At 52.0% G+C, this 21,692-nt stretch overlaps 1 protein-coding gene across 3 annotated transcripts in view; it reads left to right on the top strand.

Annotated features, from left to right (window-relative positions):
• The window catches only part of fggy (FGGY carbohydrate kinase domain containing), a 435,125-nt gene that overhangs the window by 253,670 nt on the left and 159,763 nt on the right, over positions 1 to 21,692 (top strand). For all 3 annotated transcript variants that reach the window (XM_038794356.1, XM_038794353.1, XM_038794355.1), the window contains one exon: positions 20,477 to 20,580. In XM_038794356.1, coding sequence (XP_038650284.1) covers positions 20,477 to 20,580 — 104 coding nt within the window. The remainder of the gene's footprint in view (positions 1 to 20,476; positions 20,581 to 21,692) is intronic.

Here is a 21,692-nt window from a genome sequence, read left to right as displayed (position 1 = left end):
CGGCATCGGCAGGTAGCCTGAAAAACGGTAAATCCAGCCCCTGTATCTGGGATATGAGTTTTTGATTGTTTTAAAGCAATTATTTGGGAATGGTGGGGGTGCGGGGAGTGGATGGATTGGTTTGTGGTACAAGATTAAGAGTAGGTTCATGTAGGAGGGGCTGGGTGCGGAATATTTTGGAAATATAACTTGCATTTCTCCCCAGGTGGGGGTCACCCTGCAAGCAGGGATGTTGGTTGATGGAAGCGGAGTGTGGGAGAACACCGTGACAGGTTATTTTGGCAGGGAGCAATTTTGTTTTTGTTTGTATAACAAGCCTAGTGCTGTTGGGTTTTCTTTGTTTGGTATGGGTGAGGGGTTATTGGGGGGAGGGTGATTGCTGGGAGGAGTGGGGGTAGAGGGAGTGGGGTTGGGTGAGCAAGGGGTGGGGTTTGGAGGAGGGTATGGGCTGCTGATGGTGAAGGTTTCTTTGTTGAATTATTGGGAGGAGGGAGGTGGCGACAGCAATCCTGGATGGGCATGGAACCTAGGCAAGGCAGGGTCCTGTGGGATTCCCATAACACTAGGGTATGGCTGATCAGGGCGTGTGGGGGGGGGGGGGGGTGACCGCCCACCAGTCTAATCACATGGAAAGTGAGGGGATTTAACTGAACGATTAAAAGATCATGGATGTTTGCCAATTTGAAGAGCTTGAAGGCGGATGTGCTTTTCTTACAGGAGACTCACTTGAGGATTAGGGATCAAACGAGGTTGAGGAAAGGGTGGGTGGGACAAATGTTCCATTCTTGATTTTGCACAAAGACGAGGGGAACTGTGGAGATTCTTGGGGGAAGATACGTGATGGTGACAGGAAGGTTTGGAGGGGGCCCTGCAGTTTTAGTGAATGTGTGCACACCTAATTGTGAGGATACAGAGTTTATTAAGAGGGTGCTGGCGGCTGTCCCGGATTTGGATTCTCACAGCTGATTATGATGCAGGGGGATTTTAATTGTGTGCTTGACCCCAGACTGGACAAGTCGTGCCCTAAAATCCTGAAGATTTCGGGAGTGGCAAAGGAGTTGCTTGGATTCATGGATTAGATGGTGGATGTGGATCTGTGGAGGTTTCGGCATCCAAGAGGGAAGGAGTTCTCCTTTTTTTCACATGTGCACCGGGTTTACTCCCACATTGACTTTTTTTACAGTGGTTAAGGCATTGTTCCCTGCGATGGTAGAGTCAGAATACTCGACAATTGTCATACCTGAACATGTTTCGCACTATGTGGATTTGCGTTTGGAAAGGGGTTGCGCCCAGCGATCACTGTAGAAGTTGGATGTGGCATAGTTGGCAGACAAGGGGACATGTGAGAGGGTGGCCGTGGCTATAGGAAAGTACGTAGATATTAAAAGAGCGAAGAGATCTCGCCTATTATCTCACCTATTACGTTCTGGGAGGTGTTAAAAGTGGTAATTGGTGGGGACCTGATCTTAATTGAGATACAGAGAGAGAAGATGGGAAGGATGGAGAGACAGGTTGGTGGAGGCTTTTTGGACGGTGGACCGGCAGTACTCGGCTACCCCAAAGGAGGAGCTGTTGAAGGAGTCAAAGAAGCTCCAGATGGTGTTTGAATTGGTATTGATGGGGAAAGCGGTTAGCCAGTTGCGTTGTGTACAAGGGACGTTCTACAACCATGGTGAGAAGGCCAGAAGGTTACTGATACACCAGTTGAGATGGCAGGCGGTCTCGAGGGAGATGGGTGGGGTGGAGTTGTTTCTGATCCAGAAGAAATTAGGTATTTGAGACCTATTACCAGGGGTTGTACAGTTTGGAGTCCCCAGAGGGGGACACAGACATGAATCACTTCTTGGATGGTTTAGACTTCATGGTGGTGGAGGAGGAGAAAGTGTAGGGGCTGGAGGCTCCGCTTGAGCTGGAGGAAATTATGAGGTGCATTTGCTCTATGCAGTCTGGGAAGATTCTGGACCCAGGCGGATTCCTAGTAGAATTTTATTTAATAATTTGCAATGGTGCTGGGGCCTCAGCTAATGGAGATGTTTAATGATTTGTTATCCCGGAGAGAGTTACAGACCACGTTGGCACAGGCTTCCATCTCTCTAATCCTGAAAAAGGATACGGAGCCAAAGGTGTTTGGGTCTTATGGGCCCATATCTCTATTGAATGCAGACACAAAGTTATTGGCCAAGGTGCTGGCAATGCTCTTGAAGGAAAGTCTGCCGGGGGCAGGTGCTGAGGATTAGACTGGGTTCGTGAAGGACCAATAATTGTTGGGCAATATAAGAAGATTATTTAATGTGGGGATGTCAACCCCGTGGGGTTCGGAGGCGGAGGTAATAATCTCCATGGATGCGGAGAAAGCATTCAACCAGAGAGAATGGGAGTATTTCTGAGATACTGGGACGGTTCGGGTTTGGACACAGGTTAATTTCTTGGGTCAGACTTCTGTGTAAGCCCCCCTCTGCGAGCGCTCGTACTAATTCATTAAGCTCAGGGTACTTTCAGTTGTAGAGGGGAACAAAGCAGGGGATCCTCTTGCCCCGCTGCTTTTTGTGTTGGCAGTTGAACCGGTGGTTATCACACTGAGGTCATCGACAGAGTGGAAGGGTATAGAGAGGTGAGGTATGGAGCACTGAGTGTCTCTGTCCCACCCAGGGGTCTCCAATGGCCTGGGAGACCCCCGCCCCCATTGCCATTATACCGGGTCCACGTTTGTGTGGACCGGTACTAAACGGTACCCTGACAAGGTCTCCTGGGCTCAGCCATTTAGTCCCAGGCACGGGTAAATCTGGCAAACGTATATTTAAATATTTCTTTATTCTTCTTCCTTTTTCGCATTTTCTCCCAAATTCACACGCACCAACAATAAACAACAATCAGTAATAAACAATAATCAGTAACAAATATGTCAATCCCCATATCAATAACAACGATCCCATCCTCCCACCAAACCCAAAACTTTTGCCCACATGTTCACATGAACAACTGACAAAAAGTAATCAGGAATCACCCACAGCCACCATTAACACCATCACCCACCCCTCCCCCAACTAATGTTCGATGTTATCCAGTTCTTGAAAGTGCATGATGAATAACGCCCATGAATTGTAGAACCCCTCTATCCTTCCCCTCAATTCAAACTTAACCTTATCAAGAGTCAAGAATTGAAACAGGCCCCCCCGCCATGCCAGGGCACAGTAATGGAATTACCATTATAGTCCAGAAGCTGGCAGGCTGATGGCAGGATAGTAAGCTTGGCATGGAGCCTTTCGAGGTCAGACCGCGCGTTGAGGTTGGCTGAAGCGCTGGTGTCGAGGCGGAAGCGGATGCGGGATCGGTTGATCGTGAGGGTGGTACACCACTCGTCGTCCGGATCAATGTTGAATATTGGGAGAGACTTGGCTTTTGTCTTCGGGAGCATCTTGTGTTTGGTGATGATGCCCACCCGAAATGGTGCTTCAGGGTCCTCGATATCAAGGTCCGAAATCAAGTCGGAGTCGGAATCGTTGACCAGTGGCTGGATGGCTCGGACATCCCTGCGTGGCTGGTTGGAGCGACGAGAGGTAGTAGGTTGAGCAGACCTGCATAAGGCAGCATAGTGGCCAAGCTTGCCACATTGGAGACAGCGTCGGGATTTTGCAGGACATTGCTGCCTTAAATGGGTGGAGCCACAATTGCTGCACATTGTGACGTCAAAACGTTCGGTGCGCCACCGTGCATATGCGGTGCGGTCGTACGTGGTGCGCGCCTGTGCAGTGCGATCTTCGGCGTTGCCGTCCCCTCGGTCAGTGCGCACATGCGCAGGAGCCCGCAAAAAGCGCGTGAAATGGCCGTCCTCATCCAGGCTTCGGCCCTGGAGTTGTTTAATGGCTTGCACCCGCTCTGCCTTGTGGGGGCCTTGCTGCGCCGTTTCAGCCGCTTGAATGTGCGAGTATTGGTTAGTGGCGTGTATCGCAGAACGCAGGTCTCGATGGCTATCGTAAGGGTGAGCTGTTTAACTTTGAGGAGCTGGACTTCCGGTTGCGGCTATGACCAGCTAAGTCGCACGTTTGGCTGCTCCTGCTACAAAGGTGTTTTCGGGCCGATTGGAGGGCCCCAACGGCGCTGTAAGGACAAATCCCGGTGGGGGAAGGCTCCCTGAAGAGAACCAGACCAACTTTATGGTCGGTACCCGGAGTGGGGTGGTAAAGAAAGCAACAGCAGCTCCCAAAAAAAAGCGGGGGAAGAAGACCAAAATGGCGGCCGGTGGCGCACCCGAGGAATGGAGGAAATGGGCGGAGGAGCAGCAGGCCGCTCTCCTGCGCTTCTTTACGGAGCTGAAAATGGAGCTCTTGGAGTCAATGAATGCGAAGACCACCAGGCTGATGGGAGCCCAGGCGACCCAAGAGGCGTCGATTCGGGAGCTGCAGCAGGAGATGACTGCGAGGGAGGAGGAGGCCACGGTCCTCGTGGGAAAGGTAGAGGTGCACGAGGCACTCCACCTGAAATGGCAGAGCCGTTTTGAGGAGCTGGATACCCGAATGAGGCGGAAGAACCTGAGGATCTTGGGCCTGGCAGAAGGCCTGGAGGGGTCAGACCTCCCGGGATATGTAGCAGAAATGCTGAGCTCCCTGATGGGGGCAGGGGCCGTCCCTTCGCCCCTGGAGCTGGAAGAGGCCTACAGGGTCATGGCTAGGAGGCCAAGAGCAAATGAGCCCCCGAGGGCGGTGCTGGTGCGGTTCCAGCGACTCAGCGACCGTGAGAGAGTGCTGGAGTGGGCCAAGAGGGAAAGGAGCAGCAAGTGGGAGAATTCGACGGTGAGGGTCTACCAGGACTGGAGTGCGGAGGTGGCAAAGCGGCGGGCCCGGTACAACCGGACGAAGGCGGTGCTACATGCAAAACGGATCAGGTTCGGAATGCTGCAGCCAGCGCGCTTGTGGGTCACCTACAGGAACCAACACCACTATTTTGAGTCCCCAGAGGAGGCGTGGGCCTTTGTACAGGAAGAGAAACTGGACTCGAATTAGACCCAGGGGATACTTGGCGGCCGTAGCCGCTCGGGTACTTTCAGCTGAATTCTTTGTTTGGATTTTGAACTCTTGCTGTGGTTTTTCTTCTGATGTTTTTTCCCCCTTTGCCAACTTCCCTTAGTTATTGTTATTGTGGTTATTCATGGTTATTTATGGTTATTTATGCTGTTTGGTAGAGGGCGACTGTTAAGTACATTGTTATTTGTTATCTATCTGTTATTTATAATGTTAAGTTGGGAGGCGGGACGGGGGGGAGAGCAGATCGGGGATATGGGCTCCTAGGGGGGGTTCTTTACAGGCATGGACGGGGACGGGGGTGGAACTGAAGATGGCGGGGTGGGGTGTGGCAGGGCGAAAGCGCGGGCTTTCCTCTGTTTTCCCGCGCGCGGGGCAGAGGAGGGGGGAGGGGAGGAGTGCGGGGCGTGGCTAGCAATGGCGACCTTTCCCGCGCTGGAGCGGGGCCAGGGAGGAGTGGCAAGGGGGGGGAGGCACCCCCCCCGAGCCGGGGGGAGTCGGAGTGTGGCAGGAGCAGCCGGGTCAGCGTGAACCAGCTGACTTACGGGAGTACGATGGAGGGTACATCGCGGCTAGGAGGGGTCCTAGCCTGGGGGGGGGGTTAGGGAGGGACACCGGGTTGCTGCTGAAAAGACCAGAAACGGGAAGTGGAGGACTGGAGAGGTGGGGGGAGGGGGACATCGCCATGGGGAGCGGGTCAGAAGGGGAGGGTCGACCCGGGGCGAGCAGGGAACAGGACATGGCTAATCGGCAGGGGAAGGGGGCGGGTCGTCCCGCGACCCGGCTGATCACTTGGAACGTGAGGGGGCTGAATGGACCGGTCAAGAGATCAAGGGTATTCTCACACCTGAAGGGACTGAAGGCTGATGTAGCAATGTTACAGGAGACCCATTTGAAGGTAGTGGACCAGGTTCGCCTGAGAAGGGGGTGGGTGGGACAGGTGTTCCACTCTGGATTGGACGCAAAGAACCGGGGGGTGGCGATTCTGGTGGGAAAGAGGGTGTCGTTCGTGGCGGAGGAGGTGGTGGCGGATAAGGAGGGTAGGTATGTGATGGTGAAGGGTAAGCTGCAGGGGGAGAAAGTGGTGATGGTCAACGTATATGCCCCGAACTGGGATGACGCGGGTTTTATGAGGCGCCTATTGGGCCTCATTCCGGGACTGGAGGCAGGGGGCTTGATCATGGGGGGGGACTTTAACACAGTGCTGGACCCCGGGCTAGACAGATCGAGCTCAAGGACCAATAGGAGGCCGGCAGCGGCAGAAGTGCTGAGGGGGTACATGGAGCAGATGGGAGGAGTAGACCCATGGAGGTTTGGTAGGCCGAGGGCGAGGGAGTATTCCTTTTTCTCCCACGTCCATAGAGTGTACTCCAGAATCGATTTCTTCGTGTTGAGCAGGGGGCTGATCCCGAGGGTAAGGGAAGCTGAGTACTCGGCCATTGCGATCTCTGATCATGCACCACATTGGGTGGATGTGGAAATGGGGGAAGCGCGGGACCAGCGCCCGCTGTAGCGGCTGGATGTGGGGCTGTTAGCGGACGACGAGGTGTGTAAAAGGGTCCGGAAGAGCATTGAGAGCTATCTGGACTTGAATGACACGGGTGAGGTGCAGGTGGGGATGGTCTGGGAGGCCCTGAAGGCAGTGATGAGGGGAGAGCTGATCTCCATAAGGGCGCACAGAGAAAGAACGGAGAGGCAGGAGAGGGAGAGGCTGGTGGGGGAGCTATTGGAAGTGGATAGGAGATATGCGGAGGCACCAGAGAAGGGGCTGCTGGGAGAACGGCGCAGCCTGCAGGTCAAGTTCGACCTGCTGACCACCAGGAAGGCAGAGACGCAGTGGAGAAGGGCACAGGGCGCGGTCTATGAGTATGGGGAAAAGGCGAGCAGGATGCTGGCACACCAGCTTTGCAAACGAGATGCAGCTAGGGAGATTGGGGGAGTGAAGGAGAGGGGCGGGAAGGTAGTGCAGAAGGGGCAAGAAGTGAATGGGGTCTTCAGGGATTTTTACAAGGAGTTGTATCGGTCTGAGCCGCCGACGAGGAGAGGGGGAATGGAGGACTTTCTAAACAAATTGAGGTTCCCAAGGGTCCAGGAGGGGCTGGTAGAAGGGCTGGGGGCGCCAATAGGGCTAGAGGAGCTAGTCAAGGGAATAGGTCAGATGCAAGCGGGGAAGGCGCCGGGGCCAGATGGGTTCCCGGTGGAATTCTACAAGAAAAATGTGGACTTGGTGGGACCGGTACTGGTACGAGCCTTTAATGAGGCGCGAGAGGGGGGGTTCTGCCCCCGACAATGTCGCAGGCTCTGATCTCCCTGATATTGAAGCGGGATAAAGACCCCGTGCAGTGCGGGTCCTACAGGCCTATCTCGCTTCTGAACGTGGATGCCAAGTTGCTGGCAAAGATCCTGGCAGCTAGAATAGAGGATTGTGTGCCAGGGGTAATCCATGAGGACCAGACAGGGTTCGTGAAGGGGCGGCAGCTCAACACGAACGTGCGGAGATTGCTGAATGTAATTATGATGCCGGCAGTGGAGGGGGAGGCTGAGATAGTGGTAGCGCTGGACGCGGAGAAGGCATTCGATAGGGTGGAGTGGGAGTACCTGTGGGAGACGTTGGAACGGTTTGGGTTTGGGGAAGGGTTTATTAAGTGGGTGAAGTTGCTCTACTCGGCCCCGACGGCGAGTGTAGTGACAAACGGGAGGAGGTCGGAGTATTTCGGGCTCCACCGAGGGACCAGGCAGGGATGTCCCCTATCCCCCCTACTTTACGCACTGGCGATTGAACCGTTGGCGATGGCACTGAGGGGTTCAGGGGGGTGGAGAGGACTGACTAGGGGAGGGGAGGAACATCGAGTATCGCTGTATGCGGATGATCTACTGCTGTACGTGGCAGACCCAGAAGGGGGAATGCCGGAGATAATGGAACTATTAGCAGAGTTTGGGGACTTTTCGGGGTACAAACTAAATTTGGGCAAAAGCGAGGTTTTTGTGATACACCCGGGGGATCAGGGAGAGGGTATTGGGAGACTCCCCTTCAAGCGAGCAGGAAAGAGCTTTAGGTACTTAGGGGTGCAGGTGGCAAGGAACTGGGGGACCCTCCACAAGTTGAACTTTTCCAGGCTGGTGGAACAGATGGAGGAGGAATTTAAGAGGTGGGACATGGTACCGTTGTCGCTGGCGGGGAGGGTGCAGTCAATCAAAATGACGGTCCTCCCAAGGTTCTTGTTTTGATTTCAGTGCTTGCCCATCTTCCTCCCTAGGGCCTTCTTCAAAAAGGTGACGAGTAGCATCATGAGCTATGTGTGGGCGCATGGCACCCCAAGGGTGAGAAGGGTCTTTTTGGAGCGGAGTAGGGACAGTGGAGGGCTGGCACTACCCAATCTCTCGGGGTATTACTGGGCGGCAAATGTGTCAATGGTGCGCAAGTGGATGATGGAAGGGGAGGGGGCAGCTTGGAAACGAATGGAGAGGGCGTCCTGTGGCAACACAAGCCTGGGGGCCCTAGTAACGGCACCATGGCCGCTCCCCCCCACGAGGTACACCACGAGCCCGGTGGTGGCGGCCACCCTCAAGATATGGGGGCAGTGGAGGCGACACAGGGGGGAAATGGGAGGTCTGTTGGCGGCGCCAATAAGAGGGAACCACAGATTCATCCCGGGGAACATCGACGGGGGATTTCAGAGCTGGTACAGGGTGGGCATACGGCAGCTGAAGGACCTGTTTATAGAGGGGAGGTTTGCGAGCCTGGGAGGGCTGGAGGAGAAGTTTGAGCTCCCCCCGGGAAACATGTTCAGATATTTACAAGTGAAGGCATTTGCTAGGCGGCAGGTGGAGGGGTTCCCCCTGCTCCCCAGTAAGGGGGCGAGTGATAGGGTGCTCTCGGGGTCTGGGTCGGAGGGGGGAAGATATCAGACATCTACAAGATAATGCAGGAGGCGGAAGAAGCATCAGGGGAGGAGCTGAAAGCCAAGTGGGAAGTGGAGCTGGGAGAGCAGATAGAAGACGGGACGTGGGCGGATGCACTGGAGAAGGTCAATTCTTCCTCCTCGTGTGCGAGGCTGAGCCTCATTCAATTTAAGGTGCTGCATAGAGCTCACATGACGGGGACAAGGATGAGCCGGTTCTTTGGGGGTGAGGACAGGTGTGTCAGATGTCTGGGAGGCCCAGCGAACCATGTGCATATGTTCTGGGCATGTCCGGTGCTGGAAGGGTTCTGGAAGGGGGTGGCAAGGACGGTGTCGAAGGTGGTGGGGTCCAGGGTCAAACCAGGATGGGGGCTTGCGATCTTTGGGGTCGGGGTAGAACCGGGGGTACAGGAGGCCAGGGAGGCCGGAATACTGGCCTTTGCGTCCCTAGTGGCTCGACGAAGGATATTAATTCAATGGAAGGACGCGAGGCCTCCAAGCGTTGAAACTTGGATTAACGATATGGCTAGCTATATTCAGCTAGAAAGGATCAAATTTGCCCTGAGAGGGTCGGTACAGGGATTCTCCAGGCGGTGGCAACCTTTCCTTGACTTTTTAGATCAGAGATAGGCGTACGGGGTCGTGGCAGCAGCAACCCGGAGGGGGGGGGGGGGGGGGGGGGAGGGGAGGGGGGGGGAGGGGAGGGGAAGGGGGGGGGCAGCAATGGTCGTGGGGGGACATGCACGACTGTAACGCGGGCAAGTCTGCTCGCTGCTCATGTCTGAAACTGTAGGCTGCCTTGTTTGTTAAGTTGTTGCTTGGGGGGGGGGGGGGGAGGACTGGTGCGCGCGAGAGGGCGGGCGAGGGAGGGATATTTGCCTAGAGGGATTGTGTTGTAAATAATTTAAAAATTAGTAGGGGTAAATGTCTGTATGGAAAACTCTTTCAATAAAAATTATTTTAAAAAAAAAAACTTTGAGGAGCTGCTGGCGTAGGGGGTCCGATTGCACACCGAAAACGATCTGGTCATGGACCATCAAATCAGAGGTGGAGCCGTAATTGCAGGACTGCGCGAGGATGCGAAGGTGGGTGAGAAAAGATTGAAAAGGTTCATCATTACCCTGCTGACGCTGTTGAAAAAGGTATCGCTCAATACTTTCATTTACAACAATGTCACAGTGACTGTCGAATTTGAGCAGGACTGTCTTGAACTTGGACTTGTCTTCACCTTTAGTGAAAGTGAGAGAGTTGAAGATATGGATGGCGTGGTCCCCGGCCGTGGAAAGGAAGAGAGCAATCGTCCGGGCGTCTGAGCAGCTTCCAGGTCTGTAGCTTCAAGGTATAGCTGGAATCGTTTTATCACAGAATTTACACTGCAGAGGGAGGCCATTAGGCCCATCGAGTCTGCACTGGCTCGTGGAAAGAGCACCCTACCCAAGGTCAACACCTCCACCCGATCCCCATAACCCAGTAAACCCACGCAACACTAAGGGAAATTTTGGACACTAAGGGAAATTTATCATGGCCAATCCACCTCACCTGCACATCTTTGGACTGTGGGAAGAAACCGGAGCACCCGGAGGAAACCCACGCACACACGGGGAGGATGTACAGACTCGCACAGGCAGTGACCCGAGCTGGAATCGAACCTGGCACCCTGGAGCTGTGAAGCAATTGTGCTATCCACAATGCTACCGTGCTGCCCTTAAGAACAAATTAATCTACACTGCATCATTCTACCGTAATCCATGTACCTGATGGAACAGATGATGGAAGGTATCGAAGTGGTTCGCGTATATGTGGATGACATAATCGTGTAGTCTACGACCCCGCAGGAGCACATTGATCGCCTCCAACGTGTCTTCCAACGAATCCATGAGCATGGCCTCCGCCTCAACAGGGCCAAATGCTCCTTTGGTCAAACAGAAATTAAATTCCTCGGAGACCACATCTCACAGTTTGGCGTGCAGCAGGATGTGGACAAGGTATCTGCCATTAAGGCCATGAAGACACCGGAGGACAAGAAGGCGGTCCTCCGATTCCTGGGCATGGTCAATTTCCTGGGGAAATTCATCCCTACCTCGCCTCCCACACCACGGGTCTCAGGAACCTGGTCAAGAAGACGACAGAGTTCCAATGGCTCCCCGTCCATGAACAAGAATGGCGGGAACTCAGGGCGAAGCTGTTGGTATTTTTCAATCCAGCCAAAGAAACAAAGATCTCCATGGATGCCAGTCAGTCTGGCATTGGAGCAGTGCTTCTTCAACGTGATGACGCCTCCTCATGGGCTCCTGTCGCATACGCGTCACGTGCAATGACGCCCACCGAACAGCGCTATGCGCATAGTGAAAAAGAGTGCCTGGGCCTTCTTACTGGAGTCGTCAAATTCCATAACTATGTCTATGGACTACCAAAATTCACAGTCGAGACAGACCACAGGCCACTGGTCAATATCATTCAAAAAGATCTTAACGACATGACGCCGCGCCTGCAGCGCATTCTCCTTAAACTCAGGCGGTACAACTTCGAACTCGTCTACACCCTGGGTTAAGGAGCTCATCGTCGCCGATGCACTCTCCCGATGTGTCACCACACCCTGCGACCCAGCGGGCTTTGTGTGCCAGATTGATGCTCATGTGGCATTCGCCGCATCCAATCTGCCTGCCACGGATGAACGACTCACACAAATTCGTCGCGAGACGTCCAACGATCCCCTGCTCCAACATGTCATGCGCCACCTGACAGACGGGTGGCTCAAGGGCCAATGCCCCCAATTCTATAATGTTAAAGAGGACCTGGCGGTGGTAGATGGAATTCTACTCAAGTTGGACAGGATCGTCATCCCGCACAGCATGCGCAACCTCGTCCTTGAGCAGCTCCATGAGGGCCACCTGGGAGTGGAGAAACGCCGCCCACAGGCCCATGAGGCAGTGTACTGGCCTGGAATCAATGAGGACGTAGCTAATGCCGTTCTCAACTGCCCAACATGCCAGCGATTCCAGCCTGCTCAGCCAAGGGAAACCTTGCAACCCCATGAGTTGGTCACATCCCCCTGGACCAAAGTGGGCATCGAACTGTTCCATGCGCTTGGCCGGGACTACGTCCTCATAGTGGACTATTTCTCGAACTACCCGGAGGTAGTTAGGCTGCACGACCTCACCTCAACTGCAGTCTTCCGTGCGTGCAAGGAAACCTTCGCCCACCATGGCATCCCGCTCACGGTCATGTCCGACAATGGCCCGTGTTTTGCCAGTCAGGAGTGGTCCAATTTTGCCAAACGATACAACTTCACGCATGTCACGTCCAGTCCCCATTACCCCCAATCCAATGGCAAAGCAGAAAAGGGGGGTGCACATCGTAAAACGACTCCTGTGCAAGGCGGCCGATGCAGGATCCGGATTTTACCTTGCCTTGCTTGCTTACAGATCTGCTCCATTGTCCACCGGCCTGTCACCGGCTCAATTATTGATGAATCGCACGCTGCGGACAACGGTGCCAGCCATGCATGTCCCGGACTTGGACAACGTTCCGGTCCTTTGCCGAATTCAGCTGCCTCGAGCCCAACACAAATCGGCATACGACGCCCGTGCCACGGATCTCCCTGATCTGGCTCCTGATGACGAGGTCCGTGTCCAACCTCCAGATGGTGACTGGTCCGTCACTGCTGTGGTGCTCAGACAAGTGGCCCTCAGGTCATTTTTGGTTCGTCTACCACACGGCTCTCTCCTGCGGCGAAATAGGCGGGCACTACGACTCCTTCCTCGCTCGCCACCAGATCATCATGTCCTGCCTCGCCATCACGACGAACCCATTACGTTATCTCCATTTCGCTCTGCCACCCTCTGGGTCTGACACAGTCCCGCCCATTCCAGACCAGGAGGCCCGTGACCCACCCTTGAGGCAGTCAACCAGAATTCGTCGCCCACCTCAGAGACTGAATTTATGAACTGCCTGAATTCATGGACTCTCTGAACTCATGAACTGATTGTTTCGTTGCAATATTTGATTAACTCACTGGTTTGTACATACTGTTGTTCTAGTTATTTTTCTGTTACATACTGTCCATCTGCACTAGACACCTTCCACTGTAAATATCTTAGAGTTTATGTACATAATCTTGTAAATATGCTCACATATGCCACACATAGTTAGGAATATTCACATCATACATTATTTATTACCACGAGCACACATTTAAAAAAAAAAGGGGGATGTCATAGTATACACATCAGTATATGATAGTGCAGAGACACACACTGACTGGCACACTGCAAGACCAATCAACACACAACACAGCAGCCAATCACCAGTTCAGGCACGGTCACTATAAAACCAGAGGGCACTAGTTTTCCCGCTCATTCGGGATGCAGCCTCTGAGACAGATAGAGCCCACAGTCAGTAGCACAAACATCCACCATGTGCTAGCAGTAAAGGCTGGTCAGGTTAGGCATAGGTCTTCAATCAATCGAACATAGTGTCGACCTACAGTGCAAGTATGTTCAGCAGCTCTTAGTTAAACAAAATAGAGTTGTACTATTACAAGTATTGGTAGCCTGTCTATGTTAATGCTAAGGTAAACCACAGATCCAGAGTACCCAACACATCATTGTCCACCACTGTTCTTAGCTGAATTAACTGGTAACTAGTTGACTGCTGATTTATTTTTGGATTTAGGAACATTTTCAAAATTAGAAATAACCAGAATACCCCAAATATTTCATTAATATTTGAAATAATTGAAAGAAAGAATATAACACTGCATTAATTGATTGATAGCAGAAGGAATGTTTCTAACCGCCGAAGGAATGATACAAAAGCCTTTCACCCCCAAAGGGATGCAGATGTAGTTGCCTAGGTAACACTTTACAACTTTTATTGAAACACAGGCCAGAACTTTCTAGTTCTAACTGCGTTTAATTACAGTGTAAATTAGGTGGCTGAGAGAAGCAAATGGACACCAGTAAGAAAACATGCTGACCTTGCATTAAGATGCATTTTCCTGCAAGCTCCACCAATGCCTCAAATTACTGGAGGTTTCAGTTAAGTATTAATTTATGGGAATTTCGTTGCTGCCATTATCTACTAAATGTATCAGAAATGAAAAACAACCATTTGATATCCACATCCAAATTGTGAGGCATTGATCTGTATTTTAGAGGTTATGGAAAGGACACTTCCACAAAAGTAAGTGTATTTTAACAACTTGTTTCCCATAACTTTCCTTCATTTTTACTTTGACGTTGTGCACACTCCTGCTGGAGACACATGAGCCTTTGTGTCACTTTGTTTTTAAATCTGTCTCGGCTGTATTACTGGGACCGATGGATTTTACATTAGGAATTCCCCTTGCTGAGATCTTCGGGAGAAGATGGCAGCCTATGCAGAGATAGAGCCATAGAGTCCTGCAGCCTGAAAAAGACCCTTTGGCCCATTGCACTTGTGCTGGCCTTCAAACACCTATGTCTTCTAATCCTATTTTCCAGCACTTGGTCCGTGTATGCAATGCCTTTTCAAGTGATCATCTAAATGTTTCTGAAATGTGAAGGTTCCCAAGTCCATCAACCTCCTCGGCAGTGAGTTCCAGATTCCCACCACCCTCTGCGTGAAAAGGCTTTTCCTCAAATCCCCTCTAAATCTCTTCCTCTTTGCCTGAAATCTATGCCCCCATGGTTATTGACCCCTTTGCTACAGGGAACAGTTTCTTCCTACCTTCTGTATCCATATCCCTCATAATTTTGTACATCTCAATGAGCTTCCCCCCCCCCCCCCCCCCCCCTCAGCCTTCTCTGCTCTAAGGAAACAACCCCAGCCTCTTCTCATAGCTGAAACGCTCCAGCCCAGGCTACAGCCTGGTGAATCTTCTCTGCCCCCTTTCTACTGCAGGTCAAGCTGCACAAGAGATCTTCTGTGCCCACTTGCCTACATCCAACTCTGTAAATTGAGCTGATCATATCACACTTTAGCAGATGACATATTCCCATCCTCACACCTATGGATGTTTAAGATGAGCGTTAAGCCTCGTAAAACAAATAGAAATTAGAGTAAAAGAAATGAAAAAGGAAAAATCTGCCCCACAACCTGCTCTCCCCAATGACTGCTGGATCTGAAGTGCCGCCAGCCCTCCAATTGGCTGGCAGCTCTTGTGACATAATTTCCCACTGTGCATATAATTCGGTCAGGCTCTCTATTTGGGGTAGTAACATGGAGGGTGTTACATGCAGCAGTATTGTGCAGTTGAAGGTTACAGTGGTTCACGGATTCCCAGGTTGCATGTGTTTTCTGCCGTTCTTGAAGAGTCTGTGTTCCATGTCTACGAAGATTACCAGAGGTAGCATATGGGTTAGGGTATTTTTGACTATTCGAAGGGGCTGCTCCTCAGTCTTCGGTTGCACTTCAGTCCCAAGCTCCTGATTTTTGGTCACCTGGTGCAAAGCGGGGTGAGGAGAGAGGACATCCTCCTTGTAAGCTTGTTCCTGGGCCTGGCCAAGGTCGCTATTAACAGGTCCAGGCAGTGTGCAGTCGAGGGGGTTGTGGCAAACCATGGTATTGCATTGTACTGTTGTACTGTTACATGCCTGGGCTTGTCCCTGCTGGGTCCGAACCACTGTAGTATATAATCTGTGTATTGTGGTAAACTGCCACTGTATTATATGTAATGTGCCTGCTGGCTCCGCCTGCCCCAGGCTCGGTATAAAGGTGGCTAGGTTCCGCCGCGGCCCCAGTTCGGGATCCGAGGCCAGGAGGCTTTCTGTTTAGCTTATTAAAGCGTCAGTTACGTTCACTACTCATCATGTATTCATTGATGGCATATAAGTTTAATAAACTCACCATCTAAGATGAATTCATCATCAAGCCTAATCGCTTGGAGCTGGACCCACAGGCAGCCAACGCCACTGCAACATTCGAGCACTGGCTAAGCTGCTTCGAAGCATACCTCAGATCCTTCACCAAAGACTTCAATGACCTCCAAAAGAAGCAGATCCTCCACGCACGGGTGAGCCCACAAGTCTTTCTTCTCATCAGGGACGCCCCCTCGTATACGGAGGCGATAATGCTGCTGAAAGGACACTCTGTAAAGTCTGTAAATGAAGCTAGGCACCTTCTTGCCATGAGACGACAATGCCCTGGGGAATCACCAGCAGAATTCCTGCATGCCTTGCGGATACTCAGCCGGAACTGTGATTGCCAGGTGGTAGCGGCTACCCAACACGCGGAGCTGTTGGTCAGGGTCGCTTATGTCGCAGGCATGAAATCAACTACATCTGCCAGCAATTGTTAGAAGGGGGTACACTCAGCCTCCCAGGGACAGTGCAGCTCTCAAACTCACTGGAGGTGGCTTTCAAGAACATGGAGGCTGACACCTCCGACCGCGCGGCACCCTCGTGGACCTCGAAAACTGCTAGGCCCAGCAGTGCTGCCTGCTGCCTGTCGGGGCCACCCCCAGCTGCCGCGCCACCGTCATGTGCGACCCGTGGGCGCGCCATCTTCGATTTCGCCCGCCACGTGCGACCCATGGGGGCCGCCATTTTTGACGCCATCCCCGATGCCACCCGCCACGCGCAACCCATGGGGGCCGCCATCTTGGGACCATTCCGCAGCCTCCCGGGAGCCCTGCTCACCCGGTCGTACGCTGGCCGCCGCTACCTCCGACTGGCCTACCCATCACCTTCCGAAGCTCGCCTCCATCACGCTCGACCAGTCCCGGCCTCATCACCTCACAAAATCTACGATGACCGTCCGGATCAACGGGCACAAGACGGCCTGCCTTTTTGACTCCGGGAGCACAGACAGCTTCATATACCCAGATACGATAAGGCGCTACTCCCTCCCAATTTTACCTGCGACCCAGAAAATCTCCCAGGCTTCCGGATCACATTCGGTAGCAATCCGGGGTTGCTGTGTCGCGGCCTTTACCGTACAAGGTGTAGAGTACACTAACTTTAAACTCTACATCTTTTCCCATCTCTGCGCTACCCTATTACTGGGGCTCGACTTCCAGTGCCACCTCCAAAGCCTTACTTTAAATTTTGGTGGAGCCCTGCCCCCCCCTCAACGTCTGTAGCCTCGCGACCCTTAAGGTCGCCCGACCCTCGCTCTTCGCTAACCTCACCCCGGACTGTAAGCCTGCCGCTACTAGAAGCAGCCCATACAGTGCCCAGGACTGGGCCTTGATCAGGTCAGAGGTCCAGCGACTCCTACGAGAGGCGATCATTGAGGCTAGTGACAGCCCCTGGAGAGCCCAAGTGGTGGTCGTCAAGACTGGGGAGAAGCAACGGATGGTCATCAACTACAATCAGACCATCAACTAGTACACGCAGCTCGATACGTACCCCCTCCCCCGCATATCTGACATGGTCAACCAGATTGCGCAGTATTGAGTCTTCTCCACAGTTGACTTGAAGTCCGCGTACCACCAGCTCCCTATCCGCCTGGAGAACCACCAATACACTGCCTTCGAGGCAGATGGATGCCTCTACCACTTCCTCAGGGTACCCTTCGGCATCACCAATGGGGTCTCGGTCTTCCAACGAGAAATGAACCGAAAGGTTGACCAGTACGGGCTGCGGACTACGTTCCTGTACTTAGATAATGTCACCACCTGCGGCCATGATCAGCAGGACCATGACGAAAACCTCCGGCACATCCTCCACACCGCTAAACTCCTGAACCTCACTTATAATAAGGAAAAATGCGTTTTCCGCACAACCCGCCTCGCCATCCTTGGCTATGTTGTGGAAAACGGTGTCCGAGGGCCCGACCCCAACCGCATGCACCCCTCCTGAAACACCCCCTCCCCCACTGCCCCAAGGGCCTGAAGTGATGCCTGCGGTTCTTCTCTTACTATGCCCAGTGGGTCCCCAATTATGCGGACAAGGCTCGTCCACTTATTAAATCCACTGTTTTTACCCTGACGGCTGAGGCCCGGCTGGCCTTTAACCGCATCAAGGCAGATATTGTCAAAGCCGCGATGCACGCTGTGGACGAGTCCATTCCGTTCCAGGTGGAAAGCGATGCGTCGGACTTTGCTCTGGCCGCTACCCTCAACAGGCGGGCAGGCCCGAGGCTTTCTCCTCCCGTACCCTCCATGCCTCTGAAATTCGACACTTCTCCGTCGAAAAGGAAGCCCAAGCCATTGTAGAAGCTGTGCGACATTGGAGGCATTCCCAGGCCGGCAGGCGATTCACTCACCTCACTGACCAACGGTCGGTTGCCTTCATGTTTAACAATACACAGCGAGGCAAAATCAAGAACGACAAGATTCTGAGGTGGAAGATCGAACTCTCCACCTACAACTACGATATCTTGTATCGACCGGGGAAGCCCAATGAGCCCCCAGATGCCCTATCCTGCTGGACATATGCCAGCGCACAAGTAGACCAACTCCGGGCCCTCCACAATGACCTCTGTCACCCGGGGGTCACCCGTTTTTTTCACTTTATCAAGGCTCGCAACCTGCCTTACTCCATCGAGGAGGTCAGGACCGTGACCAGGGACTTCTAGGTCTGCGCGGAGTTCAAACTGCACTTCTATTGGCCAGACAGAGCGCACCTGGTAAAGGCCTCTCGCCTCTTTGAGCGCCTCAGCATCGATTTCAAAGGGCCCCTCCCCTCCACTGACCATAACATATACTTCCTCAACATTGTTGACAAATACTCAAGATTCCCCTTTGCCATCCCATGCCCTGACATGACCTCTGCCACCGTCAACAAGGCCCCGCACAGTCTTTTCACCTTGTTCGGGTTCCCCACCTACATCTATAGCGATCGGGGTTCCTCCTTCATGAGCGACGAGTTGCGTCAGTTCCTGCTCAACAAGGGCATCGCTTCCAGCAGGACGACCAGCTACAACCCCCGGGGCAACGGACAGGTGGAGGGGGAGAACGCGACGGTCTGGAAGGCAGTCCTCCTGGCCCTATGGTGTAGAAGTCTCCCAGTCTCTCGCTGGCAGGAGGTCCTCTCCGATGTGCTCCACTCCATCCGGTCGCTCCTGTGCACTGCCACCAATGGGACCCCTCATGAGCGTATGTTTGCCTTCCCCAGTAAGTCCACCTGTGGGGTTTTGCTCCCGTCCTGGCTGATAGTCCCAGGGCCCATCCTCCTCCAGAAGCATGCGAGGAGTCATACAGCAGATCCCCTCGTCGAGAAGGTCATGCTCCTCCATACCAGTCCCCAATATGCCTACATAGCACATCATGACGGGCGAGAGGACACAATCTCCATCCGGGATTTGGCACTTGCAGGTTCCCCAGCGACCATCATCACCACCCCCGACCCTACACCGTCACCCTCCACCACTACCCAGCTACTTCAAGGCTTGACACCCACAGGCCCACCTGCGACCATCACCACCACCCCTGCCCACACACCGCCCCCCCCCCCCCCCCCCCCCCCCCAACCACCACCACCACCACCGACTCAACTATTGGGTGAAGAAGAGGACGGCATGCTTCCAGACACGTAGGTCTCGACACCGGTGTCCACACCACAGCCGGGACTGAGGCGATCACGGCGGAATGTCAAGGCCCCCGACAGACTTGATCTTTAAGTCCACTTCACCCCCGCTGGACTCTTTTTTTAACAGGGGGTGAATGTGGCAAACCACTGTATTGTATTGGACTGTTGTACTGTTACATGCCTGGGCTTGTCCCTGCTGGGTCCGAACCGTTGTAGTCTCCAATCTGTGTATTGTGGTAAATTGCCACTGTATTATATGTAATATGGTAAACTACTGCCTGCTGGCTCCGCCTGCCCCTGGCTCGGTATAAAGGTGGTTAGGCTCTGCCGCTGCCCCAGTTCGGGATCCGAGGCCAGGAGGCTTTCAATTTAGTTTATTAAAGCCTCAGTTACGTTCAGCACTCGTCGTGTGTTCATTGATGGCATATCAGGGGTCATCAGATCCGATTGTCTGTCCATCTTCCACGGAGGCTGGAGTGTAATAGCCCCCGGAATTATATTTGGTTTGATTGGCTAAGTTTCCTTTTGTAAGTTTGATTTCTGTTTTTGTGCCTCAAAGGTGCTGTTATTGTCTTCTAATGGTTTGTTGATTATTTGCTTTTTATTAAAAGAGAATGTAATTGCATCAGGCCTCACATAACCGGTTGACGTGTGGTTGCATCTGAATTTCCAGCAAGTGGATGCGCCACTGTCATCCTATAACAGTAGGATTGCAAGATGCAGAAAAAAAGACAAATGCTGCAACATAGTAAGAATCATGGTGTTTGTATTATGCATTCTTTGACACCTGGCTAGGGGCCTAGGCATTACAAGCTTCAACTCAAAATCAAATTAGTTGCAAAATGTTCAGTGTAATCCCATATTCTGGGATATCCACACAAACTCTTACCTACCAATAGAGGTACCATTCTAATGTTGACATTGTGTGGACACCGATTATGTTCCTGGTGAAATGCATTACCACAATGTTCTTCTGCACTGTAACTCTGGAGGATTGGTAAAAGAAAAAATAATACGAATTACCAGAATGAGCTTAATAGAGTTTGAATAATTAATATATGATTTATCTCTTTCTCAATAAATGTGTTCCCCCCTCCCTTAGGTATGATTGGGATGGATGTAAAAGGTTCCAACTTGCCTTGTGAGAACAAGCCAATTACATCAAGATTTGCACTCATCTGTGGAACATCCTCCTGCCACATGGGGGTAAGCACATCCAACAATGTTTCAAACGGGTAGACAATTCTGGCACAAACTCAGGAATGTAGCGCTCAAATTTTATGAATTATTCCAATCTCTTGGTCACATCTAACGATTAACCAGATGTGAAGGCTAAAACAGGATAAGGATGTTTGTACAATACTATATCATTCAAATAGTTTAACAACTAAACTCAAATGATAAGTTAACAAATAAATTAATTTATTATTAAAACCAGACTTGTAAAAGTGATGTTATTTGGACGAGACTACGTGGCATACACTAGAATGATAAAGTAATTTAAATTGGTAATACAATGCATAAATTGTTAAAACTACATTGAAGCAGCAGTAGAGACAACAATGGCCTAAATTCCCCTTTTTCACCATTACCAAGCTACTTAATTCAAATAAATTGAGATTGTTTTATAGTGATAATTAGAGTCTGTGGTTTAAGAGCTGTGAGTACAGATATGTTAAATGGTAGACTTCCCTTGCATTCCTTAAACCGGGCTCCCAGAATTGTGGGCAGCACAGTAGCATAGTAGTTAGCACTATGGCTTCACAGCACTAGGGTCCCAGATTCGATTCCCGGCTTGGATCACTGTCTGTGCAGAGTCTGCACGTTCTCCCCGTGTCTGCATGGATTTCCTCCGGGTGCTCCGGTTTCCTCCTACAAGTCCTGAAAGACGTGCTATTAGGTAATTTGGAAATTCTGAATTCTCCCTCAGTGTACCAGAACTGGTGCCGGAATGTGGTATCTGGGGGCTTTTCTCAGTCGCTTCATTGCAGTGTTAATATAAGCCTACTTGTGAGAATAAAGATGATTATTATTCAATAATTAGATGCGAATAAACTCAATCCCTAAGTGGGTATACTTGTCTTATATGTTATAGAGGACATTTTTTAAGTTGGATCGCTCAATTCATAATTTGCCCATGTTTACCAGGTGACTGCTCCTGCTGTATGCAGGTAGTAACTTCCTACTACTCCTGCAGCTGAAAAGAGACAAATAAAACATTGCAAAACTAATGGAGCAGGATTTTCAAGTCCCACCAAGGTTGGGAACAAGGCGGATGAAGCTCTAAAATACTGGTATGGATCAGAGTGCTGGGGCGC

The sequence above is a fragment of the Scyliorhinus canicula genome, chromosome 4 (assembly GCF_902713615.1).
Source record: "Scyliorhinus canicula chromosome 4, sScyCan1.1, whole genome shotgun sequence".
NCBI lineage: Eukaryota > Metazoa > Chordata > Chondrichthyes > Carcharhiniformes > Scyliorhinidae > Scyliorhinus > Scyliorhinus canicula.
The sequence above is the reverse complement of the archived record's forward strand: the minus strand, read 5'-3'. Positions and strand labels throughout refer to the sequence as shown.